This window comes from Gopherus flavomarginatus, chromosome 8 (genome assembly GCF_025201925.1).
Source record: "Gopherus flavomarginatus isolate rGopFla2 chromosome 8, rGopFla2.mat.asm, whole genome shotgun sequence".
Taxonomy (NCBI): domain Eukaryota; kingdom Metazoa; phylum Chordata; order Testudines; family Testudinidae; genus Gopherus; species Gopherus flavomarginatus.
Genome location: NC_066624.1, coordinates 5,133,791 through 5,155,084, shown reverse-complemented (window position 1 = coordinate 5,155,084; position 21,294 = coordinate 5,133,791). Strand labels below are relative to the sequence as shown.

General features: G+C 41.2%; 1 protein-coding gene across 4 annotated transcripts; it reads left to right on the top strand.

Moving 5' to 3' along the window:
• The first annotated feature begins 245 nt into the window (after positions 1–245).
• On the top strand, positions 246–21,001 carry MOSPD1 (motile sperm domain containing 1). Of its 4 annotated transcripts, XM_050964438.1 has the most exons (7): positions 246–429; positions 1,854–1,882; positions 7,026–7,155; positions 7,481–7,556; positions 11,750–11,973; positions 17,355–17,516; positions 20,446–21,001. In XM_050964438.1, exons 1-7 carry the CDS (start codon positions 285–287, stop codon positions 20,475–20,477), a joined length of 798 nt encoding a protein of 265 aa, XP_050820395.1. In that variant the 5' UTR covers positions 246–284; the 3' UTR covers positions 20,478–21,001. The 4 variants fall into 4 exon arrangements, with proteins under 4 accessions (XP_050820395.1, XP_050820399.1, XP_050820396.1 ...); XM_050964439.1 differs by lacking the exon at positions 1,854–1,882 and having other exon boundaries at positions 341–429; positions 7,026–7,283; XM_050964441.1 differs by lacking the exons at positions 246–429; positions 1,854–1,882 and adding an exon at positions 465–551 and having other exon boundaries at positions 7,026–7,283.
• Positions 21,002–21,294: the final 293 nt, after the last annotated feature.

Here is a 21,294-nt window from a genome sequence, read left to right as displayed (position 1 = left end):
GGGACCAGAGACGTGCTGGCTGGGCCCAGGTCTCACCGCCACAGGCCGGAGATGTCCCACCGGCTGGAAGTAGGTCAGTGACTGGCCCCGAACGGGCAAGAGGGTGTCAGCCGGGGCCCCTCACCGCCCGCGGGGGGGGGGGGTGTCAGCCCAACAGGTTGACCCGGCCCGGCTCAGCGCTGCTCAGGGGCGGAGGCCCACGGGGGGGGGTGGCGCGAGCCCTGCGGGGCAGACGGACGGTCAGAGACAGCAGCGCGAGCCGCAGCGCGCGCGGTGGGCGGGTCATGACGTCACTCGGAGGGGGGGGTGAGTCAGCCACGATCCCGGCAGCCGTAGCGACGACGCTTCCTGCAGTGTCAGGCGGGGGGGGGCTGACAAAGGGGCTCCGCGCAGGCAGCCGGCGAGCCAGGACCCGGCGGGCCCCGAGGGGTGAGTGCGGGAGCCGGCAGGGCCGGGGGGTCGGCGGCTCCCCCGGCCCCAACAGGGGAGCCCCGGGGCCGGATCGGGGCCCCTGACAGGCCGGGCGCGGCGGCGGGGACGGCGAGATCCCCGTGAGTGCGGCGCGAAGGGGGCTCGCGGCAGCTCGGGTCCGTGCGCCTGGGGGCTGAGGGCGGCTCCGGGCCCCCGGGGGGGTCCTGTCCCTCCCCGCGGGCGGAGCCGCGCTCCCGAGGGGCGGCTGGGCAGCGGCAGCTCCGGGTCTCGCCGGCGGGTGCAGAGGGCCGGGACCCTTGGCAGCGCCGGGTCGGGCTCTGGCCGCGGAGCCCCCCGCGCTATTGACAGGTCCCGGCACAGCAGCCTCGTCCGGCCGCTGTAAACACGCTCACGTGGAGCAGCTGCCGAGCCGCCGCGCGGGGGCGCTCCGGAGCCTGGCTGCCCCGAGCCGGGACTGGGAGCTGCCACCAGGGAGCCAAAGCCTCCCGGCCACAGCTGTGCGCCCAGCGGGGTCCTGAGAGCAGCAGCCAGGCTGGGACGGGCCTCCCTGCCCGCTGCCACTTGCCCGGGGCGAAGGAGGAGAGGGTTGGGAGGTCACCCAGCCTGCCCCTTCCTCATGCAAGGGAGAGGGCCCTGGAACCCCTCATCCTCAGCTCGCACTGCCGCTGGGTTAGGATATTTGACTCTCTGTTCGCCCCTATCTCGAAAATCAAACGCTGGGAAGTCTCAGAAACTAAGTAGGGCAGGGCTGGAACTGGAGAGGGGAGCATCGATTATGCCATAGCTTTCTGCTCACTGCTGGAAAATATTTTGAAAAAGTTAGTGTGTGCCAATACTTCCCCTTCTGGTGCCCCAGCTGAGGCATTACAGTCAAGGAACAATGTTAAGGACAGTGGTACACCAAGGGTTGGCCAAGATGGACTCTTTGGCCTGGTCCACACTACACAGTTAAATCGATTTAAACAGCGTTAAATCGATTTAACACTGTACCCGTCCACACTACAAGGCACTTTAAATTGATTTTAAGGGCTCTTAAAATAGATTTCTGTACTCCTCAACGAGAGGAGTAACCCTAAAATCGATATTACTATATTGATTTAGGGTTAGTGTGGATGGAAATCGAAGTTATGGGTCTCATTCTTTTACTGTAGCTACCCAGAGTGCACCGCTCCGGAAATCGATGGTAGCCTAGGACCATGGACGCACCACCGAATTAATGTGCCCTACTGTGGATGCATAAAATCGATTTTATAATATTGGTTTTATAAAACCGGTTTTAGTAATTTCGATTTTATGCTGTAGTGTAGACGTAGCCTGAGTCTCATTAGTATGTTTAGGAAAAACGGATTTTTTTCCCAGCTAGCCCAACTCAAAAATCAGTTTCTCACAGACGCTTGGATTTCTTTTTTCCTGATTGACAGCTTTCCCTGACCTGGGAAAAAACAACTGGGTATGTTAATACTGTATATTTCCATTTAAAAATATTGTAAGCACCACAAAAATAAGGAAATTCAGGTTGAGATTGATTTACATTATTGAAAATCCTGTATTACCTAACTAAACCAGAATGAATCAGAAATTGTGTACAAGTATTATTTAGAATTTCCTTGTTTTTGTCTTTGTGACCTAGCTAATTTTATGCAAGTATAATTTTTAGCATTCATTATTTAAAATATCTTTCAAGTGAAAGAATTCCCATAGAAACTTATAAAATTGAACACAATAAATCATCCTACTAGTATCTCATTCATATGATGTAATAGATAATATTCTGAGATTATTAGATCTCAAAGCACCTTGCAAGTATTACTTGCATTTCACAGTGCCATATGAGGTAGGTAAATAGTACATCTCGACCCGAATATAACGCGACCCAATATAACACTAATTAGAATATAACGTGGTAAAGCAGTGCTCCAGGGGGCTGCGCACTCTGGCGGCTCAAAGCAAGTTCGGTATAACATGGTTTCACGTATAATGCGGTAAGATCTTTTGGCTCCCGAGGACAGCGTTATATAGGGTTAGAGGTGTAGTACAACCATTCTGGCTCCTCTTCTGTAAAATATGCTTCCGCGTAGCCCCATAGATTTCAATGGGACAACATACACACTTCAATACCTTGCTGAATTGAGGCCTTTATAGACTAACAATCTGGGGCACGGAGAGGTTAACTAATTTGCTCAAGATCACATAGTGAGTCAATGACAGCTAGAAATAGTAGAACCGAGCTGTCTTGACTTCTGATTCTGCACTCTAAATCACTAGATAACTCCCCCTCCCAAGTAATTACAGGAAGTTTAACATGTAGATTGTGTAGGAATATGTTAAGGCCATCTAAAATTACCCTGATAAATAAACAAATCGAACGAAATTCCAACACCTCAATCAATTTTAATACTTAACTTTAACCTCAAACTATTGGATTTCTTGACAAATCTGAAAGGACAATAGTTTCTTACTGGTCTTTTAGTCTGTAATGATTCTGAAGGAGACTGTGTCTTACTGTGTATATACATAATGAAAACATATCAATATCCTGATCATATTTTGGAACTTGACAGTTTGAGTATATCAATGGGGATGACTTTTACAATATGTATTATTTAGCTAGTACAGTGGTTTTCAACCTTTTTTCGTTTGTGGACTCCTAAAAAAATCTTGAATGGAGATCGGACGCTTTTGAAAATCTTAGAGATAGTCTGCGGACCCCTGGGGTTGAAAAACCACTGAGCTAGTAAATGATAGCTCCATTGCAATGCCTTGTATGTATTACATTGTAACAAGACTTCTTAAATCGGAGATGTGCAGTTTAAAATCTCAGAAAAGTAATGTACATATTAAGGTCTTTTTAAAGAGTAGCTCATTGTTCTGAATAAATTGCTTACCCAATTTCCCCCTTTTAAAAAAAGCCATTTGTACTCCTGAATACAAAAAAGGAGTATAGACTGTGCTCAGAAACCATGGTGATGAGCTGGTTATAAGAACATGAGTAGAACAGAATCTTAATTTTGAAAACTTGTTGATTTTATTTTCACTTTTTTATTAAACTAAAAAGTAGCCAAAAATCAAAGTTCTGTGCTTGGAGAAATAAGTTACATTTTAGTCCAGCTTTTCTCTGCCAAGTTAAAACCTCTTGTAAAAAGGAGTTTCTAAGGGAAATGCTGGCAAAAAAGTGCTATCATGACACAAGCAGTGTACTTTTAGATACTTTATGGAGGAAGATTCCTTTACTGAGCTGGAAAGTCATCAGTGCAGAGTAGCTGTCATACTGTATAGTCTGTTGGCAAAACAGCTAACTCTGCTAAAATGATATGACCTGTGTGCAAGTGGATCCCTGCACCTGCAGAGTCTCCTTGACATCACTGAGGCTCCATACAGATGCAGGAGTCCACCTGTGTGGATTAGTTTGCAGGAGGCCTTAGGCCCTGATCTGCAAAGACTTATGCCCATGCTTAGCTTTGTGTGTTGTTAATAGTCCCGTTGGTTCTAATGAGCTTTGTGGTTATAGACTTCTTTTCTAAAGCACTTTGAAATCTACTATGACCTAGGTATTATTATAATTATACCAGCAAACCCTTCAGTATAGATGTAGCTTATAAAAAGTGCTTTTACTAGTTTAGTTTATACTGATTCAGCAAGCAAAATAAGTTATACTAACAAAAGAACTTATATGCTGGTATAACTATCATCGTAAAGGCTTTTGCCAGTAAAGTGTTGTCACAAAAAAAGTCATGTTCCTGACTGATGTTGCTATGACACTAAAGTCTAGAGTACACTTGGCTTGGTCCCTTATATTGCTGAAAACTTACTACTTTCCATTGATACCAGTTTGAATGATAACTTTTTACCCAGCCAATTAATGACCAGTAGAAGCAAGAGCATGATGCATATGTATATTTAAAAAAAACACATAAAAAAACATGACATTTGGAGTTGAGGTAGGATCAGGGAATCTACAATGAATCCAATGTATGTGTTAAAATAAAAAGAAACAGTAATAAAATGTAATATTGAAGAATAAAGAATCACATTTATTGGAACTTTAGTAATCCAATAAAATATTTCAAAATATCCAAAAATATATTTTCTGTTAGTTATTCAATAATGTAGTAAGTATGTTTAAAACAATCATTAGAAAAAAATCTTGTACAGTTTAGCCAAATTAATATATGTAGATTTTATATTAATGAGAGCTTTAGTATCTTATTTCTTATGTTCCTGAATTGCTTACTGTATATTGCACTGTAATTAGCTTTTCCTAATTCTCTTTTCTTCTATTGCCTGTAAGAAATAGTTTATTTGAAAACAGTTTTGTATTCCTGTGAGCTGGCATTCTTTCAAGATAGACCCTGATACAGTTCTTGTGTTTAAATGAAACTGTGAATATTATTTAGCAATAGCACATTGAGATGCTCAAGTCCCACTAATTAGACTTGCTGTGAAAAATAATTGCAGAGCTTATTTATCTTTTCTGGAACAAAAAGTATTTACCAAAATTCTGAGAAGAGCACAGAATCTAAATGGCCATTTGCTGATATGTAGCCTATTTAAAAAGTGTTTTGAAAAAGAAATAGAACATCAGTCAGGAATATGATCATCAGGGATTTGCTATCAAAAGAATATAATTAGCATTCTAGTCTACTAGAAAGTAATCTTGGGTTCTGAAAGGAGATTGGATTTTAGGAAAAAAGATACTGGAATAAAGTAGTTAGTCTTTGGGAGGACAATATGCACCTACTCCTAGAGAATTTTTTAAAAATATATATTAATTAATTTTTAAAGTTTTTACATCTTGAACCAGAACTAAATTTTGTATATTGGGTAGAGTGTGCACTAGTGATTTTAGGCCCTTTTGGATGTTTAGGTATCAAAAGCTGAAATTTTGTGAAAATTAGCTCTGATATAAAATATTGGCACTTTGAAATGTAATTTCATGATTTAAAACAGAAAAATAGGCATTTATTTACCATCCATAGCGTTAGAGCTGTGTCTGCACTAGGGAATTCTAGAAACAAAATTACCACTCGTGCAACCACCAGTAAGGCTGCACATGAGTAACAGGTTTAGTCAATGTGGTGGTAAAATGCTGGAAACCACTAGGAGCCTCATCTCCATGGGTGACAGCACAAGTGGGATTTTTTAAAATTAACATTTCCTAGCATACGCCCAGCCTAAGAGTCTCCAGTCAGACTCTTGGTGTCCTCCTGGGACTATTAGCCTGTAGAAAACATAGTGAAATACTATTTTAGGTCACAATCCTGCAAAGACTTAAACACCTGCATAACATCATGCACTGTGAATAGGCTTGTTCACTACAATGGAATTACTTAGTGCATAAAGGCAAGCATCTGTATACATATTTGCAGGATTGGAGCCTTATTTTTATCTTATAAATTACATTTGGGAGTGTGATATGAACAGATTGTGGGGTTTTGTTTTTTGTTTTATCTGGACTGAGATTTCTGAAATGAACTTGAAAAATCTGGAGGAGGAAAAAGATATTTTTGTTACACACTGGGGAAAACAATCATTCTTAATATCAACTTAAATAATAACTACAAACTTAGCTTCAGTACATGTGATTGAAAAATCCAAAACCTACCCTGTACTATTGAATGACAAATATCTTATACATCCTACTTGATTTTTAATTCACTGGCTTTACACTGAAATACTATTATGATCAGACTTCAGAGGTGCAATTAGACAAAGAATAAAGGTCTTCCTGATTCTGTTGTTCTGAATCTTTGCACTGTGACCTGGCTCTCATACAAACATGATATACATAATATATTGTACTGTACCTTGGGATATTTCAGTTAGGCTGCTGATGTGAATTCATGCTGACCAATATTGTCTCATTGTTTCCTTGTACTCTCCTGTCTGTCTGCCTTGATCCACCTGTTGTCTCGTCTTATATTCAGGTTATAAGCTCTTTGCTGCAGGGATTGTCTTTTTGTTCTGTGTTTGTAGAGCCCTTAGCACCATGGGGTCCTGGTCCGTGACTGAGGCAAGAATAGTTAGCAGGGGTCGGCAACCTTTCAGAAGTGCTGTGCCGAGTCTTCATTTAGTCACTCTAAATTAAGGATCCACGTGCCAGTAATACATTTTAACGTTTTTAGAAGGTCTCTTTCTATAAGTCTATAATATATAACTGTTGTTGTATGTAAAGTAAATAAGGGTTTTAAAATGTTAAAGGAGCTTCATTTAAAATTAAATTAAAATGCAGAGCCCCCTGGACTGGTGGCCAGGACCCAGGCAGTGTGAGTGCCACTGAAAATCAACTCGCATGCCACTTTCGGCACGCATGCCATGGGTTGCCTACCCCTGCACTGCAGGTATACAAATAGTAATAATGAAAGGAAAGCATATTTACTTACTTCATTGCAGTTTTTAAAATGGGTGAAAACAAAACGTCAAAGATGAGTAGAGTTATGTTAGCTTAAACATTTCTGAAGGCACTTAAAATAATTATAAACAAGCTCAAAACCAAATGTCAAGTGCTGTATCTATGTATCATCTGCTGTCTGATTAGGTTCTATGGATTTGCAAAAACAAAACACAATCATCATTCCATTTCCTTTCTTCTGCAGAATTGCCAAAATGCGTTGGAATTCTTAAATGATTCCAAACCAGAAGTCTGTTTGGGATACAAAATCGTAAGAGCAGAAGAAGCAGCAGGAAGGATTCGGTGCCAATGCAGCAACAAAAAAGACAGCCAGAGTTAGTGGAAGGAAATCTTCCTGTGTTTGTGTTTCCTACAGAGCTTATATTTTATGCAGATGACCAGTCAACACACAAGCAGGTGTTGACTCTATATAACCCCTATGAGTTTGCCTTAAAATTCAAAGGTGGGTTTCCTAGGTTCAGTTTCATTTGAGGTTTCCTTTATCAGTCTACCTGTAGTTTATGTAACAAACATAAGTTATGAAAACTGTAGCGTTAGGCAAAAATTCAGATTTGTCTTTTACCACACTCTGGTTGTTTGTTAAAATTTGTACTGCTGCTGGATTATACCATGTAACCACCCATGTCCTTTTCATTTCAGTTCTTTGTACAACTCCAAATAAATATGTCGTTGTCGACGCCGCAGGTGCAGTGAAGCCTCAGTGTTGTGTTGATATGTAAGTAAAAATAGCTCAGTTCTCCTTAACTGCTGAAGATTTGAATAACTACATCAGCTAATTGTATGTCTAAACCTCAGCTAGTATTTAAAAGGCACATTTTAAACTACACTACAGAAAATACTAACCTCTGGGCCCACTACATCATTCACATTTTGTTAAACATTAAAATACCTTAGTGCTTACGCAAGTTGCTTGGTAATTCTAAATTAGCTGGAGAAAATTAAATACTTAACTATATAAAGTAAATTCCTGCTTTAATCGGGTAAAACCTCAGTTATACACCTCTACCCTGATATAACGTGACCTGATATCACATGAATTCTGATATAACGGTAAAGCAGCGCTCTGGGGGGGCTGTGCACTCTGGCGGATCAAAGCAAATTTGATATAATGCGGTTTCACCTATAACACAGTTAAGATTTTTTTGGTTCCCGAGGACAGCATTATATCAGGGTAGAGGTGTATTAATGAGCAGAGACACACTGTATGTTGCTAAATTTTATGAATTAGCAGGAAAAGTAAAGAGTGACTCAAGGACACTGAATCCCAAAGTGTAAGTTGTAAAATTATTTTGGCTAGCGTACAGTACTCGTTTTAACAATATCACAGATTCTCGTTCTATTGGCTCTTCCTCCCATTTTTGTAATTTATGACAGGGGCATTAGATAGGTGCCTCTTTTTACTTGTGTAAATATGAATAAACAATAATAGAGTGCAAATAAATAGATTCTATGGCATAGTTTTAAAAGTAAGTCGTACTAATATGAACCACACTAGAATACTTTGCTATAATCTAAGGTTTTTTGCTAAGATGGATGAGATCACCAGGCTTGGGTTTTTTTGGGTGAGAATTATTTACAGATTGGCAAAGTGAGAATCTGTGAAATTCTAACATGCATGCATTCAGTGGGCCGTATAACATAGTGAGGATACTTCTGCTGCCTGTTCAGTGAAGATACCTTTGCCTACCATTTTTTAAATCTCTCTTCTCCTTCCTTGACCCGAACTCACTCGCAGAGAAGGGCTGATGGGCAGTTAAGTGTTACCTTCGAAATCCCCAAATGTTAAATAAGGCTTCTAGTTTTTTGCTTTAACCATGATTTCTCAGTATTGACTGCTGTAATTCGGAGCAGAAAAAATTGGTAAATATTCATTTAATTCAAAATAGCCTGACATGTTTCAGCTTCTCTGTGTTAGCTTCATGCTTATCTACATGACTTCAAGGCTGCAGTGTGTGCCTTGTGAGCATGAAGTATCCAAAATAAATACAAATAAAAAGGAAATTGAGTTTTCTGATTAAGCATTTAGTTACCCCAAAAAGCATTCTTTATATTTTCTGGCCAATAAATGCCATTAACGAAAGACCTACTTGTAATGAACTCTTGGTTCTCTGCAGAGCAAATGACACAACTCTAATATGAGGCACCAATCTGGTACTGTGGCACTGGCCTCATCAGGAGTGATTGGGATTTCAAGGAAGTAACCAACTAGCATTTCCCATTAGAAAGCATCAGCGGGTAGGGATAGCAATCCTGTTAAAGGCACAAAAATGATCAACACATACCAGTGCATGGAATGTTTCTATTACTGTAATTCAGTGAGTCATTCTGGTCTCTATCTGATCTTTATGGAATTTTGATTGAATATCTTTGAGTCCATCTCAGAAAATATTAGTTTCCTTAGTTAGGTCTCCAAGAATATTTTTTCAGCAGCAAATACCCAACCCCGTTTTGGGGGATGTTGTCTCAGTATGGGTAACGTTCTTGGAACTATGTTTATTGCTGTGAGGTTAGGATATGAACTGTGCTATATACGTATGGCCCTTTGCCAGATAAACCAATATTCTACAGAGCTTCTAATTATGCAGTGCTCTCCAGTAAGAAACAGGAGAATGTATCTTTTTATATGGGTCTGTAGAGAAACATCTGTTTGCTTGACAGTAACTGGGTATGGTCAAACAGAATCTTTACATAATTCTGTGCTTAGACTGATGCGTAGAAGCATGGTACTAATGATAGAAAAGAATTTAAAGCAACACAAGAAGTCTTGAAATCAAAGGCTTGATGCTGCAGCTCTGACATAAGCAAAAGTGCATGCCTGAGTAAGGACTGCAGGGTCAAACCTTTGTTGCTCATTGATCTACTCAAGACAGAGCCCACTCTTCACCAAATGACAGTTGCCTGGGCACAGGTGAAATAAATTTACTTGATGAAACTCCATCATGGCCAAACTTATTTGCTTCTAAGGTTACGAAGAAGCTCCTATGTTCAATAAGCATATGGTTTACAGGCTGATGTATTTCAAACCTTTGTCATTCTCTGTTCCCTTTTGAAAGCCCTACTTAAACTACAAGTTAATTTTAGGCATACCCACAAAGGCTTGTTATTAAAATACTAGGTATCTTACTGTGATCATTGTCATAAACACATAGGTAAAGGTTAATGTCTCTTTTACCTGTAAAGGGTTAAGAAGTTCAGTAAACCTGGCTGACACCTGAATAGAGGACCAATAGGGGGACAAGATACTTTCAAATCTTGGTGGAGGGAAGTCTTTGTTTGTGCTTTTTGTGTTGTTGTTGTTCGCTCTTGGGACTAAAAGGGACCAGACCATACATCCAGGCTCTCCAAATCTTTCTGAATCAGTCTCTCATGTTTCAAACTTGTAAGTAATCAGCCAGGCAAGGCGTGTTAGTCTTATGTTTGTTTTCTCAACTTGTAAATGTTTCTTTTTGCTGGAAGGATTTTTACCTCTGTTTGCTGTAACTTTGAATCTAAGGCTAGAGGGGGTTTCCTCTGGGCTATATGAATCAGAGTACCCTGTAAAGTATTTTCCATCCTGATTTTACAGAGATGATTTTTACCTTTTCTTTCTTTAATTAAAGCTTTCTTTTTTAAGAACCTGATTGATTTTTCCTCGTTTTAAGATCCAAGGGGCTTGGATCTGGACTCACCGGGGATTGGTGGGGGAAAGGAGGAGGATGGTAAATTTCTCCTTGTTTTAAGGTCCAAGGGGTTTGGATCTGTGTTCACCAGGGAATTGGTGAAGTCTCTCAAGGCAACCCAGGGAGGGGAAAGTTAATGGGGGACAGAAAGTGCCCCAGACACTGAAATTCTGGGTGGTGGCTGTGTTACCAGATCTAAGCTAGCAATTAAGCTTAGAAATGTTCATGCAGGTCCCCACATTTGTACTCTAAAGTTCAAAGTGGGGGAAAAAGCCTTGACAATCATAAAATCCAGTTTCTTAAATTTCAGTCCATAATGCAGACATCATGGGGGGGGTTTGTGCAGTAATTTAATGCTGAAGTGATAAGTTTCCTGGAACAGTGTTGAAATGGCACTACCCAATGCCAGTGTAGTTAGAAACCTTTATTCTTAAGAGTTTGCAGCTTGCTCTGCTCTGAAACTTGTTAGACTGCACATTTCCTGAAGCTAACCAGCTTAAATATGGATTTTCTCTTAGTAGCACTTAATATCTCTCAAAAGGTTTTTATGGCCATTCAAGTAAATAATTTGCATTTTGGGAAAAAACAGTTACAGTACCCATTATGGTGGCTAAATATTGTTGGATTTTAAAACTAGGTACGCATTCATTTTCGTAATTATTTATAACTACAATGAAGACCCAAGTATCAGGGGGTAGCCATGTTAGTCTGTATCCACAAAAACAATAAGGAGTCCGGTGGCACCTTAAAGACTAACAGATTTATTTTAAGGTGCCACCAGACTCCTTGCTGTTTTAGCGAAGACCCAAGTGAACAAACTGCTGTTCATAGAAGAGAGTACGGACGGGATTTAGTTAAGCTTGGCTCTTTGTTGGTCCTGTGTGAAAGTTGACATGAAGTACTGCAGAACTGCATCATTTTGGGTGCTCAGATAGTGGTCGTGGGTATAATATAAGTATCCTGACCCCAGCCGTGCAGTTGAAACCATGCAGATGAATCTCTTGAAAGGGGCTCTGCATAGATGCAGGGGTCTATCCATACAAGTCAGTTGCAGGTTTCTAAACAGAATGTAAGAGATGTATCCACAGAGCAGTGAAAAGATCTGCGAAATGTAACTACATATGTAACTGAAACTCTGAGTGGTTGGTTTTTGCTTTTGAAGATGCCCCTAATACTTTTGTGATTGTGAATATCGTTATTTTAGCTTCTAAAAGAACATGCATACACTATTTTTTTTTTAACTCTACAGTGTGATTCGTCACAGAGACGTTCGGTCTTGTCACTATGGCGTGATAGACAAATTCCGTCTCCAAGTGTCTGAACAAAGCCAGAGGAAAGCATTAGGGCGAAAAGAAGTCATTGCTACACTACTTCCATCTGCAAAAGAGCAACAGCAAAAGGAAGAAGAGGAAAAAAGAATAAAAGAACACCTGGCTGAAAGTGTCTTTTTTGAGCAGACTTTGTGTCAACCAGGTAGTTTAAAGTCTTACCTAGCCCTCTTCTGGCTCAAACCGTTTGGTACAGCTGAAATGACTGGAAAGAGGTTAAACTATAAGGAAGATAGTAAAAATGGAGTTAATTTAGACTTTCTTGTAAGAGTGCACTGGTTATTGTTAAGAGTGGTTATGGTGCTCCAGAGCCCACCCTATTGCTGTCTTGCTTATGTCCTCTTCAGTCAAATGAGAGAGCTGTAAACTACCAGGTGCCCCTAAAAGTTACATGGGCTATCCAGAGTTTTGTTCATTTGAGTAATGTGTCTTTTAAGGGTCCAATCCTACTACACAAGCAAATTCCCACTGACTTCAGCAGGAGATGTGGCTACAAAAGGATTGCAGGACCATGCCCTTGGAGACTAATTTGTTCTCTCAAAGTGGGTCTCCAAATGTATTTTTGTCTGTCTCAGAACTTTAATCCTCCACGCTCTGACTAGCAGCAGATACAGCCAAACACTTTCCACACATGGCACGCCTTCTTGTGTGCCATGTTTTTACCTCTGAAAGGTACAGAAAAGTGGAGTTACAAATATCTACTATGCACAGGCACTAGTACAGAGAGTAGGTGATGTACCAACAGCCATGGCTGAAGCATGAGCTCTTGCAGATTAGGAGTGGTAAGGTGAGAAGGCTTGTTAATTCATTGATTGTTTTGTTGTCTTCTAAGTCTAACATTTAGGCACCACTGGCTTGCACAAAAGCCCCGCATAGCTGCCACCTAGCCCTGTAGAGGTGCCTAGAATCCCATGGCTCCTATGTTTCCACCATTAAAGTACTGACACTGCCCAGCAGATGTGTGCCTAAGTCTCCTGTGCCCCAGCAGGATTCACAAAATAGGGATTCCCCTGCTTCCTTGCCTTCAGGGCCTAATCTGATAGGTGTGCGTCGGGCAGTGGTTCTGTACCCCTGGGGGTATGCAGAGCTCTTCCAGGGGGTACATCAACACCTCTAGATATTTGCCTAGTTTTACAATAGGCTACCTAAAAAGCACTAGCGAAGACAATACAAACTAAAATTTCACACAGACAAAATGAGACAATAAGCAATTTTTCAGTAACAGTGTGCTGTGACACTTTTGTATTGTTTATGTCTGATTTTTGTAAGCAAGTAGTTTAAGTCAGGTAAAACTTGGGGTACAGTACAAATCAGACTCCTAAAAGGGGTTCAGTAGTCTGGAAAGGTTGGGAACAACTGGCTTAGGGCATGTCTAAACCTAAACAAAATGGTGAGGGCAGGGTCCCCCTTACAACCTTTATCCCAGTGGTTAGAATGCTCAGGATGCGAGAGACCTGGATTCAAGTTCTCCCCACATGATATGGAGCAGGGATTTGAACTTGGGTCTCCCACTTTCCAAGAGAATTCCATAATGACTCTGCTGTGGGACAGATCTCTCCTATTGAAGCTGCCCACTTTGTATAAATAATTAACTATACAGTGGCCCAGAGAGAGAATGAGTAAGTCCCGCTTGTGAATCCTACCCTAGGTAACTTTGCATAGAATTATAGAAGGGACTGGAAGGGACCTCAACAGGTCATCTAGTCCAGTCCCCTGCACTCATGGCAGGACTCAAAATTATCCAGACCATCCCTGACAGGTGTTTGTCTAACCTGCTCTTAAAAATCTCCAGTGATGGAGATTCCACAACCTCCCTAGGCAATTTGTTCCAGGGCTTAACTTCTCTGACAGTTAGGAAATTTTTCCTAATGTCCAACCTAAACCTCTCTTGCTTCAATTTAACCCCATTGCTTCTCGTCCTATTTTCAGAGGTTAACAAGAACAATTTTTCACCCTCCTTCTTGCAACAACCTTTTATGTACTTTAAAACTATTGTCATGTCTCTCCTCTTCTCCAGACTAAACAAACCCAATTTTTTCAATCTTTCTTCATAGTTCATGTTTTCTAGACCTTTAAGAATTTTCATTGCTCTCCTCTGGACGTTCTCCAGTTTGTCCACATCTTTTCTGAAATGTGATGCGTAAGAATCTAGTTTGTTACCATTGCATATTTGCTAACAAGAATGGAGCAGACAGAGCAGAGGAACAGTATAACGAGTATGCAAGCCTGCAAACTAAGAACATCTGATTGGTAGGGTTAAAATGGGACCAGCATTGCTGGCATGCCTCCGAGAACTGCAAAATCAGTTTAGAAAACAGGAGCCATTTTCATGTATGCTTTGAATCCATACTTCAGAAACCTAGGTATAAAACTTGGCTAAATGCTAATGGCTCTAAAGATTGTGTGTGAAGATCTTTCAGACTCCAACATACCAATAACTCGTTAAAAAAAGTGGGGGAGGGTAATACGTGTTTCTAGAGCCTTTGAACAGTTACCTACTGTACTACAACCAGTAAGGTGTGCCAAGAATGGGGTTCTATTCTTGTCTGTATTCTCGTCTTTTGGCAACATTGGACCTTGTGTTTTGTTAGAAAATGGGCTCTAGTGGCTGAATCACTGTCCCCTACTGGATCAATGGTGTTAGATAGCCACAGTGCAGGTGCAGGTCCATCAGGGGAGGAAGACAGTGCTGGGATTTTAGATTAAAATCCAAACCTTTTATGCAGGGGTGGGGCCTCTTCTACCCTGAGCACTGAAAAGGGGCAGTTGTCAGGGATCCTACCCGTTTAGGGTTGGGGGGGCTTCTTTAAGCTGGCACTCTATTCGGGGGGGCAGGGATGGGGACATGCCAATTCTACTCTCTCCCTTGATCGCAATTGAGAAGGGGGGGACTTTTTTGGCCTAAGGGAGCCTGCTGCCTATCCCTGGCTAAGCTCTGTTCTGGAGCTGTAAATAAAGGGAGACGTCTTCAGGCTGTGCAGCCCCTTTAAATATTCTTTCCTTGCTGACTGTCAGCCATGGAAGAGCCTGTGCCCTAATAAGCCAGGGAATGAAGTCTGTGTGCTTGGCACGTGCCCAAGCATTGCTGAAACATCCCATTGCCATGTCTATAATAATGAGCTGTCAGACTTCACCGCTGGGGAACGGATGGGCTTGGGCAGTGCTGTGAAGCCACATTCCAAGCATCTGCCTCAGACCAGGGAGCAGCCTCCACAGCTGTAGAACAGGGGGTGCTTGGGGAGTTTTAGCCCATAGGTCCCCGAACATAACTGAGCAATACGTCACAACGAATACCCTGCAAGTGCAGCAGTAAAATTCAGTATAATCCACCAACAGCAAGTTGGGCAGCTTCCAAGCTCCAATCCGCCCCCACCCTTTTCAGCACCTTCCCACCCAGAAACGCCTGGGAAAAAGAGGAGTTTGCAATGTACCCTGAAGGCATTTGATCCAGGACCAAGTAGGGGAGTGATGGCAATGCTGGAGAGCCCTCACTGAGAATATCCAGCCAACAGACCCCTCTCGCTTATACCAGCATGGCTGCAGCTCAGGGCTTCTGCTGGTCTCAGACATAGTAGCATACAGAGAGAGGCAGTCTCTCAGCTCCTAAAACATTTAGGGTGTTGTAAGTCAATGTCAGCACCTTAAACTTCATTCAGAAACCAATAGGCAGCCAGTACAGATCACAGTGTGCTGGTTTAATATGTTTGATGTAAGATACTTCACTTACCAAGTGTGTGCTGCATTCTGCGCCAGCTTGCATTTCTGGACGGCTTTAAAGTGTAGCTCCATATAGCGCATATTGCAGACATCGATGACAATTGCAAGGTCCTCACCTGAAAGAAATAGTCACAACCTCCTGGCTATATGTAAACGATTATAAAGAAAAAAATAAAAAGACCTGGCCATTTCTGCTTCATCTTCTCTGGTACGTCTAGATAAGTGGAAACAGTGGTGGTTTCTCTAAGAATCTGTTAGCTGGCATATTGTGCAGCTCTAGTGAAGATGTATGAGCTGGTCAAGTTGAAGCCTAAGGGAAGCTAATCTAGGCAGATTCAGTTTGTCAACTAGCAGATGCTAATTGCAATTTGCTGCACTAGAATTTTCAGTGGTGCATGTTAGCTAGCCCCTTTTGTCCTAGCCAAGACCAACTCCTACTTGCAGCCGGGAGTCCAACCAGTTCTGTACATTATTTATTTATGCCTTTCCCTTTAAACTGATATGGGTTTTGAATAATTTTATATTCAATAACAATTTCTTTAATTCACTGTTACATTGAAAATATAAGATTTTTTCCATGAGGGGAGAGCCATATCTATAGGTGTACTTGGTTTTGTTAGTTTAGAATCTGCATATTAATTGATTGCTCAAGCAATAATTGACATTTGACTTTGTTTTCTGGTACTTAGCTTCGGGGAGGAACAAAATGATTAAAGTGAGGCAGACATCTGAGGTTCTTACCATAATCAAGCATCATTTTTACTGGTAATGTGAAGAGTTATCAAGGTTGTCATAAGAGAAGCTTAACAAAACGTAATATTTACAGTTCTTCTGAGGGAAGAGAAGTGTTGTAGAAAACCAGGCTAACCTAGATTGCTTCTATAGAACACGAGGGATAGTGTTTATTCCTTTGTCTTAAACCATAAGAGAGCCTTATTATTGAGTTATCGTACAGTATTTTTTAGGAAGATAGCACCTTTGTACGACCCTATATAAATAATAAATTCACTGTACCTTTGTCTTCCCTGTGATATTAATCCAGCATCATTCACCAAAAAGAAACTACATAATGTCCCACTGTTGAAAGGTTTTATTAGCACGTTTGAGTTAAATGTGCTGCAGAGAGAGCTTTGAACATGCGGTGCAGGTCATCCTCTTATATTACACCATGTGTTTTCTTTATACTACACATTTTTCAGGAACAACTGTAAAATGTTTTAGGAGGAATTTTTAAGAATATTTTGGTATTATTTCTCATCACTCCAAGTCTGTAAGCCGGGCTGCCTTATCCCCATGAGCCTAACTCGACAGGCATCAAGAGGAGAGAGGATCATAAGCAACAACATTTTCTAAAACATGTTCAAAACAGCTCTTGTGTAATCATCATGTGATTACGGTTGATATCCAAATATACCAGCGCTGGAAACAAATGCCTTACATCAGTGGAATGTATGGATTCCCAACTCTCCAGCGATATCATGGGCTATTAGACCATAATCGTGTCATGAGATCAAAGATCCTGCACCTCCCAGTAGTGTGAGTTCAGCACTGGAGATAGGGAAAAGAAGGAAACGTGTTTGTAATTGTCTTCCTTTACGAAAAACGATGTTTGAAAGTGAGCTGGTGATTTGAAATGTTAAAATTAATCCCAGCAGAGTTGGAGAAATGGGCAGAGTGTAGATGACCATAGGGGCATGACAAATGCAGCCTCTCACACACGTGCACTATAAACGTTTTTCCAGAATGCAGAACATTTAACGTTGAAGTGCTGCAGACTTTCATTGCAATGAATGCCATTTTATTTTTCAGAAAACAGATCTGCCTCATCGGGACCTAGTTTACTAACAGTCTTCCTGGGAATAGTATGCATTGGAGCACTAATGCTGCCGACACTGGGGGAAGTGGAATCCTTGGTGCCTCTCTACCTCCATTTAAGTGTGAATCAAAAGTTAGTGGCTGCTTATGTTTTAGGTAAGTGTTTTGAAAAGGGTTTTTTAAACAGCTTTTTTCTAGTCTCTACTGGAGTCAGTGTTGATCAAAGGAACTTCTGTGAGCATCCCTACTGGCTTGATGAGAAGATGTACTTCCATGTATCGGGGCCAGAGTCAAGACTAATTTCATTCTGTTCCATCCCCACTTGTACTTAACATAAAAGGTCATAGTAGTACTTGCTGGTGTTGAGACGGGAGCCCTCACCATTAGCAATAGAAGTGTTCTGGACACGTGTCTTATTTGACCCTCAGAACAGGAACCTATATAGGCATTTACTCCACCTCATTGCTTAAAGAAAGCTATTGGAATACATTGCTGTTTCCTATGGATTCTTTGCCAGGACTTCTACACTGTAAAATTGTAATTCAGTCATCTTATTTATTGATATTGGAAATTCCTTCTCTTCATCCCCTCTAACCCAGAAGAGATCTAATGTGAAGAGCTGCCTCCGTTTACCCCAGCTTTTAATAATAAGAAACAGAACTGCACTTTAAAGGTGAATGGAAGGGACAATACCTGTGTCTGATTCCCAAACCTGTGACTTGCTCCTCAAAATGGCAGGAGAAGGCAGCATCTTATCTCATGGAGCGAGCGCCTTGCGTTACTCATCAGCAACCAATGTTGACTCAAGGGAAGGTGGCATTGGACTCGCGCTCTGCTTTCCTATTGCCTGGCTGAGATCAGGACTAAAATGAGAATGAGCAGCCTGAAACTTAGGCTAGATCCGATTGAGGTGATGCTGGTAGGATGGTGGGGAACAACTCAGTTGAGTGGTGGACCCTGCGCCTTCTAGAGGTGGTTTATTCACCCTTTGTCCAAGTCTGTATTGTGGGTGTGCATTTTAACTCTCCCGGTGTCAGTAGCCAAAAACATCTTCATGTGAGGCTGTGGTGATTGTTTTTCAGATCTACATCCAATAATTCTTGACTTTGTAACTTCTGGATGATTGCAATATGCTCTGTTCTTGAAAACCACTCCAAAGCTATAGCAGGTGCAAAATGCAGTGCTAGAAATGGGACAATACATGATTTTTCAGACAGCTGCATTAACTTCCTTGCTTCTGGATACAATTTAAGGTGTTTGGTTTTAATGTGGTTTGGGTCCTGGTCTCTTTCCCCTCTGTACCATTACAGCAGCTGATCAGATAAGGTGCTTGAGCTAATCCTCTCAAGATTTAAAAATCCAATGACTGTGTGTTCTCCCAGAAGTGAAGAGATTTCTAGTCTGGAATGCACTTTGCTTGTTTGTCCAAAGTGTACATCTGTTGCCACGGAGAGAGGATGGTGCATCTTCTCTTCTCAGGCTTATACCTGTAGTAACTAGGTGGGAAAGAGAAAAGCATCTTTGCTTTTAGTTTATAGTCACTTATTTTAGTTAAATGCTTTACATGGTCCCCTGACACATGGCATAAGTGGCTATTATGCACTATTTAATAAACCCAGTGTTTGGTGTTGTGAAATGAGTTAGATAAGCTCAGGTTCTTTCCAGTTCTGGTAGTCATAACTTTCTATGCTAATACCTGCCAGAGGATATGTTTACACTAGAAACATAAATCGACCTATATTAGGTTGACTTACAGCAATTACTGTGGTGGTGTATGTCCACACTACCCTCCTTGGGTTGGTGGTGCATGTCACCAGGAGCACTTCCACAGACGTAAGAGGGGCAGTGTGTGAAGCTGAGTGCCCGGTCTCTTAGCTCTGCTGGCAGCTCCTGCTAGGCTCCCGGCAGTCTGCCCCCCTCTCCACTTCCCATTCCATGCCAGGAGCGGGGAAGAAGCTGCCTTGGGCTCCTCAGGAAGCCATTACATTGATAGGTTTTTGGTTCATGGAGCACTGTTACTTGCAGCTCTTTGTTTAGCTGCCTTTGGACTCAGCTGTCTCCACCATCTGTCAATTACTACTGAACAGTACAGTGTTCACCAAGTGCAGCATTAGGTGCTCTGCGCTTGCAGGTCGGACTCTAATATATTCTCTGTTTCAGAACCTGGGATAGTCAGAAAAGTAGGGTCAAGCAAAATAAATCACTCAATCTGCCAACCGGGATAGGTTCATTTCAGGTTCAAGTGTAGTCATCATCAGTTCAGCGTTAGTACCGGGGCCGTTGAAGGTTGCATGATTAGTAATAGAGAACCTGTTTGTAAAGAGGCAAGTTTGACACTTCTCTTAAATCTGCTCCCTGCTGATAGGGGAAGGCCTTTGGCAGTGGAGGCAGGGACAGATGCAAGAGCAACAGTGCCAAACGCATTAGGCACCTCCCCGTTCACTGTCGCTCTGCTGCTGGTTGCACACTCTGATGAGTGCTGGGGAAGAGTCTGAGGGAACTTCCTGCACTGTGTGAGTGACGACAGGAAGTCAAGCCAGCCACATGACTGTCTCGAAAGAAAGGTGCTGTTAAATGCAGTGAGCTGAAATGAAAACAACATTTCAGTTATTTCGTTTAGGTGGTGCCAGCACATTTCTATTAGAAAAGCACCTAAAGGCCTCACCCAAGATCAGTGCCTCATTGTCCTAAGTACTGCACATGCAGAGTGAGACAGTCCCTGCACAGCATTTAACTAGCAACAATGCGTTAATTTCCAGACAATCTGATCCCTAATTGTTCTCTGAATGTGCATCGCTTCTGGCACTGAAGTCTCTGGATCTCTTCAGACTGGATGATCTAGACATGATTAGTTCTTTAGAAGTAACATTTTAAACAAACATTGATTCCGATTAAGCCAAACTTCTGTTGAGTAATATTTGAAAGTTATTCCTATAAAATATTTTAAGTGAAATAGATGTAAAATTTCACTCTGTAGATTTATGCTCTCTTACCTTGTTTTCTGGCCTGTGATAGGCCAGTTAAACCTCTACTTTGAATGTTTTATTCCATTAAATTAAACTGTTCTTCATTTCTCATCTTTCAGGTCTCATCACCATGGTTATCTTGAGGACATGAGTAATGACGTAATTAAATGTAAAAAAAACAACCCCAACCTTATCTTACTATATATTTACATCATGAATGTGGACTGCCTTTTACTCTCATGTGACGCATTAAGATGCTAGAAAAGCTATTCAGTGATTTAAAATACTTTCAAAAGTGTAATATATTTTAACTATGTATAACTATAAATAAACGACAGGACTCTTAGGTGCTTCTGTTACAGCTATGGAATGTTTAGTGATAGCTGTGAAATTATTTTGAAGAAACTTTTATATCTACATCTACTGTACAACAGACATATTAAAGCAACATTTGTTATTTTAAATTCATGTTCACATCAGTGTTTGATCACTATAAAAGCAAACTGTTCATTCGGAAAGGTTCATTTGTTTATTCCATTGCTGTAAGTACAGAGGTTACTACGTAACATTTTATGTATAAATACCAGCATGATCAGAGTTTATGGAAGGCTTGTCATTTAAGATGCACTTTGAAGTTCCATCACTAAAAACTATGAAATAAATACATTAAGTTTAGACGGAGAAGTAATTCATTCTCAATTGCTGACAACAACTAGTATATGGGGTATAAGTTCTTCTTAACTGTGGAATCAATTATAGACATTTTTTGCACCATAACTGTAAATCATAAAACATTTTTGTAATTTTTTTTATAAATACATGTAACAGACAAATGTAGCAAGATAATTCAGTATAGACAGATAACATCCAGCAAGAGAAAATTCACATGTCCAGGACTCCCACTTTAAAGTAATACGGAAATAAACCTTGCCACTACTTTGGTAATGACTTGAATATGTATAGCAACA

Bases quoted from the DNA above. Each gene is read 5' to 3' on its own strand.
- MOSPD1 (XM_050964438.1), top strand. From the start codon at position 285: ATGACGTCACTCGGAGGGGGGGGTGAGTCAGCCACGATCCCGGCAGCC. The intron at 1,883-7,025 runs GTATGTTAATAC...TTTCTTCTGCAG, and splicing joins ACCTGGGAAAAAACAACTGG to AATTGCCAAAATGCGTTGGA. The intron at 7,156-7,480 runs GTTAGTGGAAGG...TTTTCATTTCAG, and splicing joins CAACAAAAAAGACAGCCAGA to TTCTTTGTACAACTCCAAAT.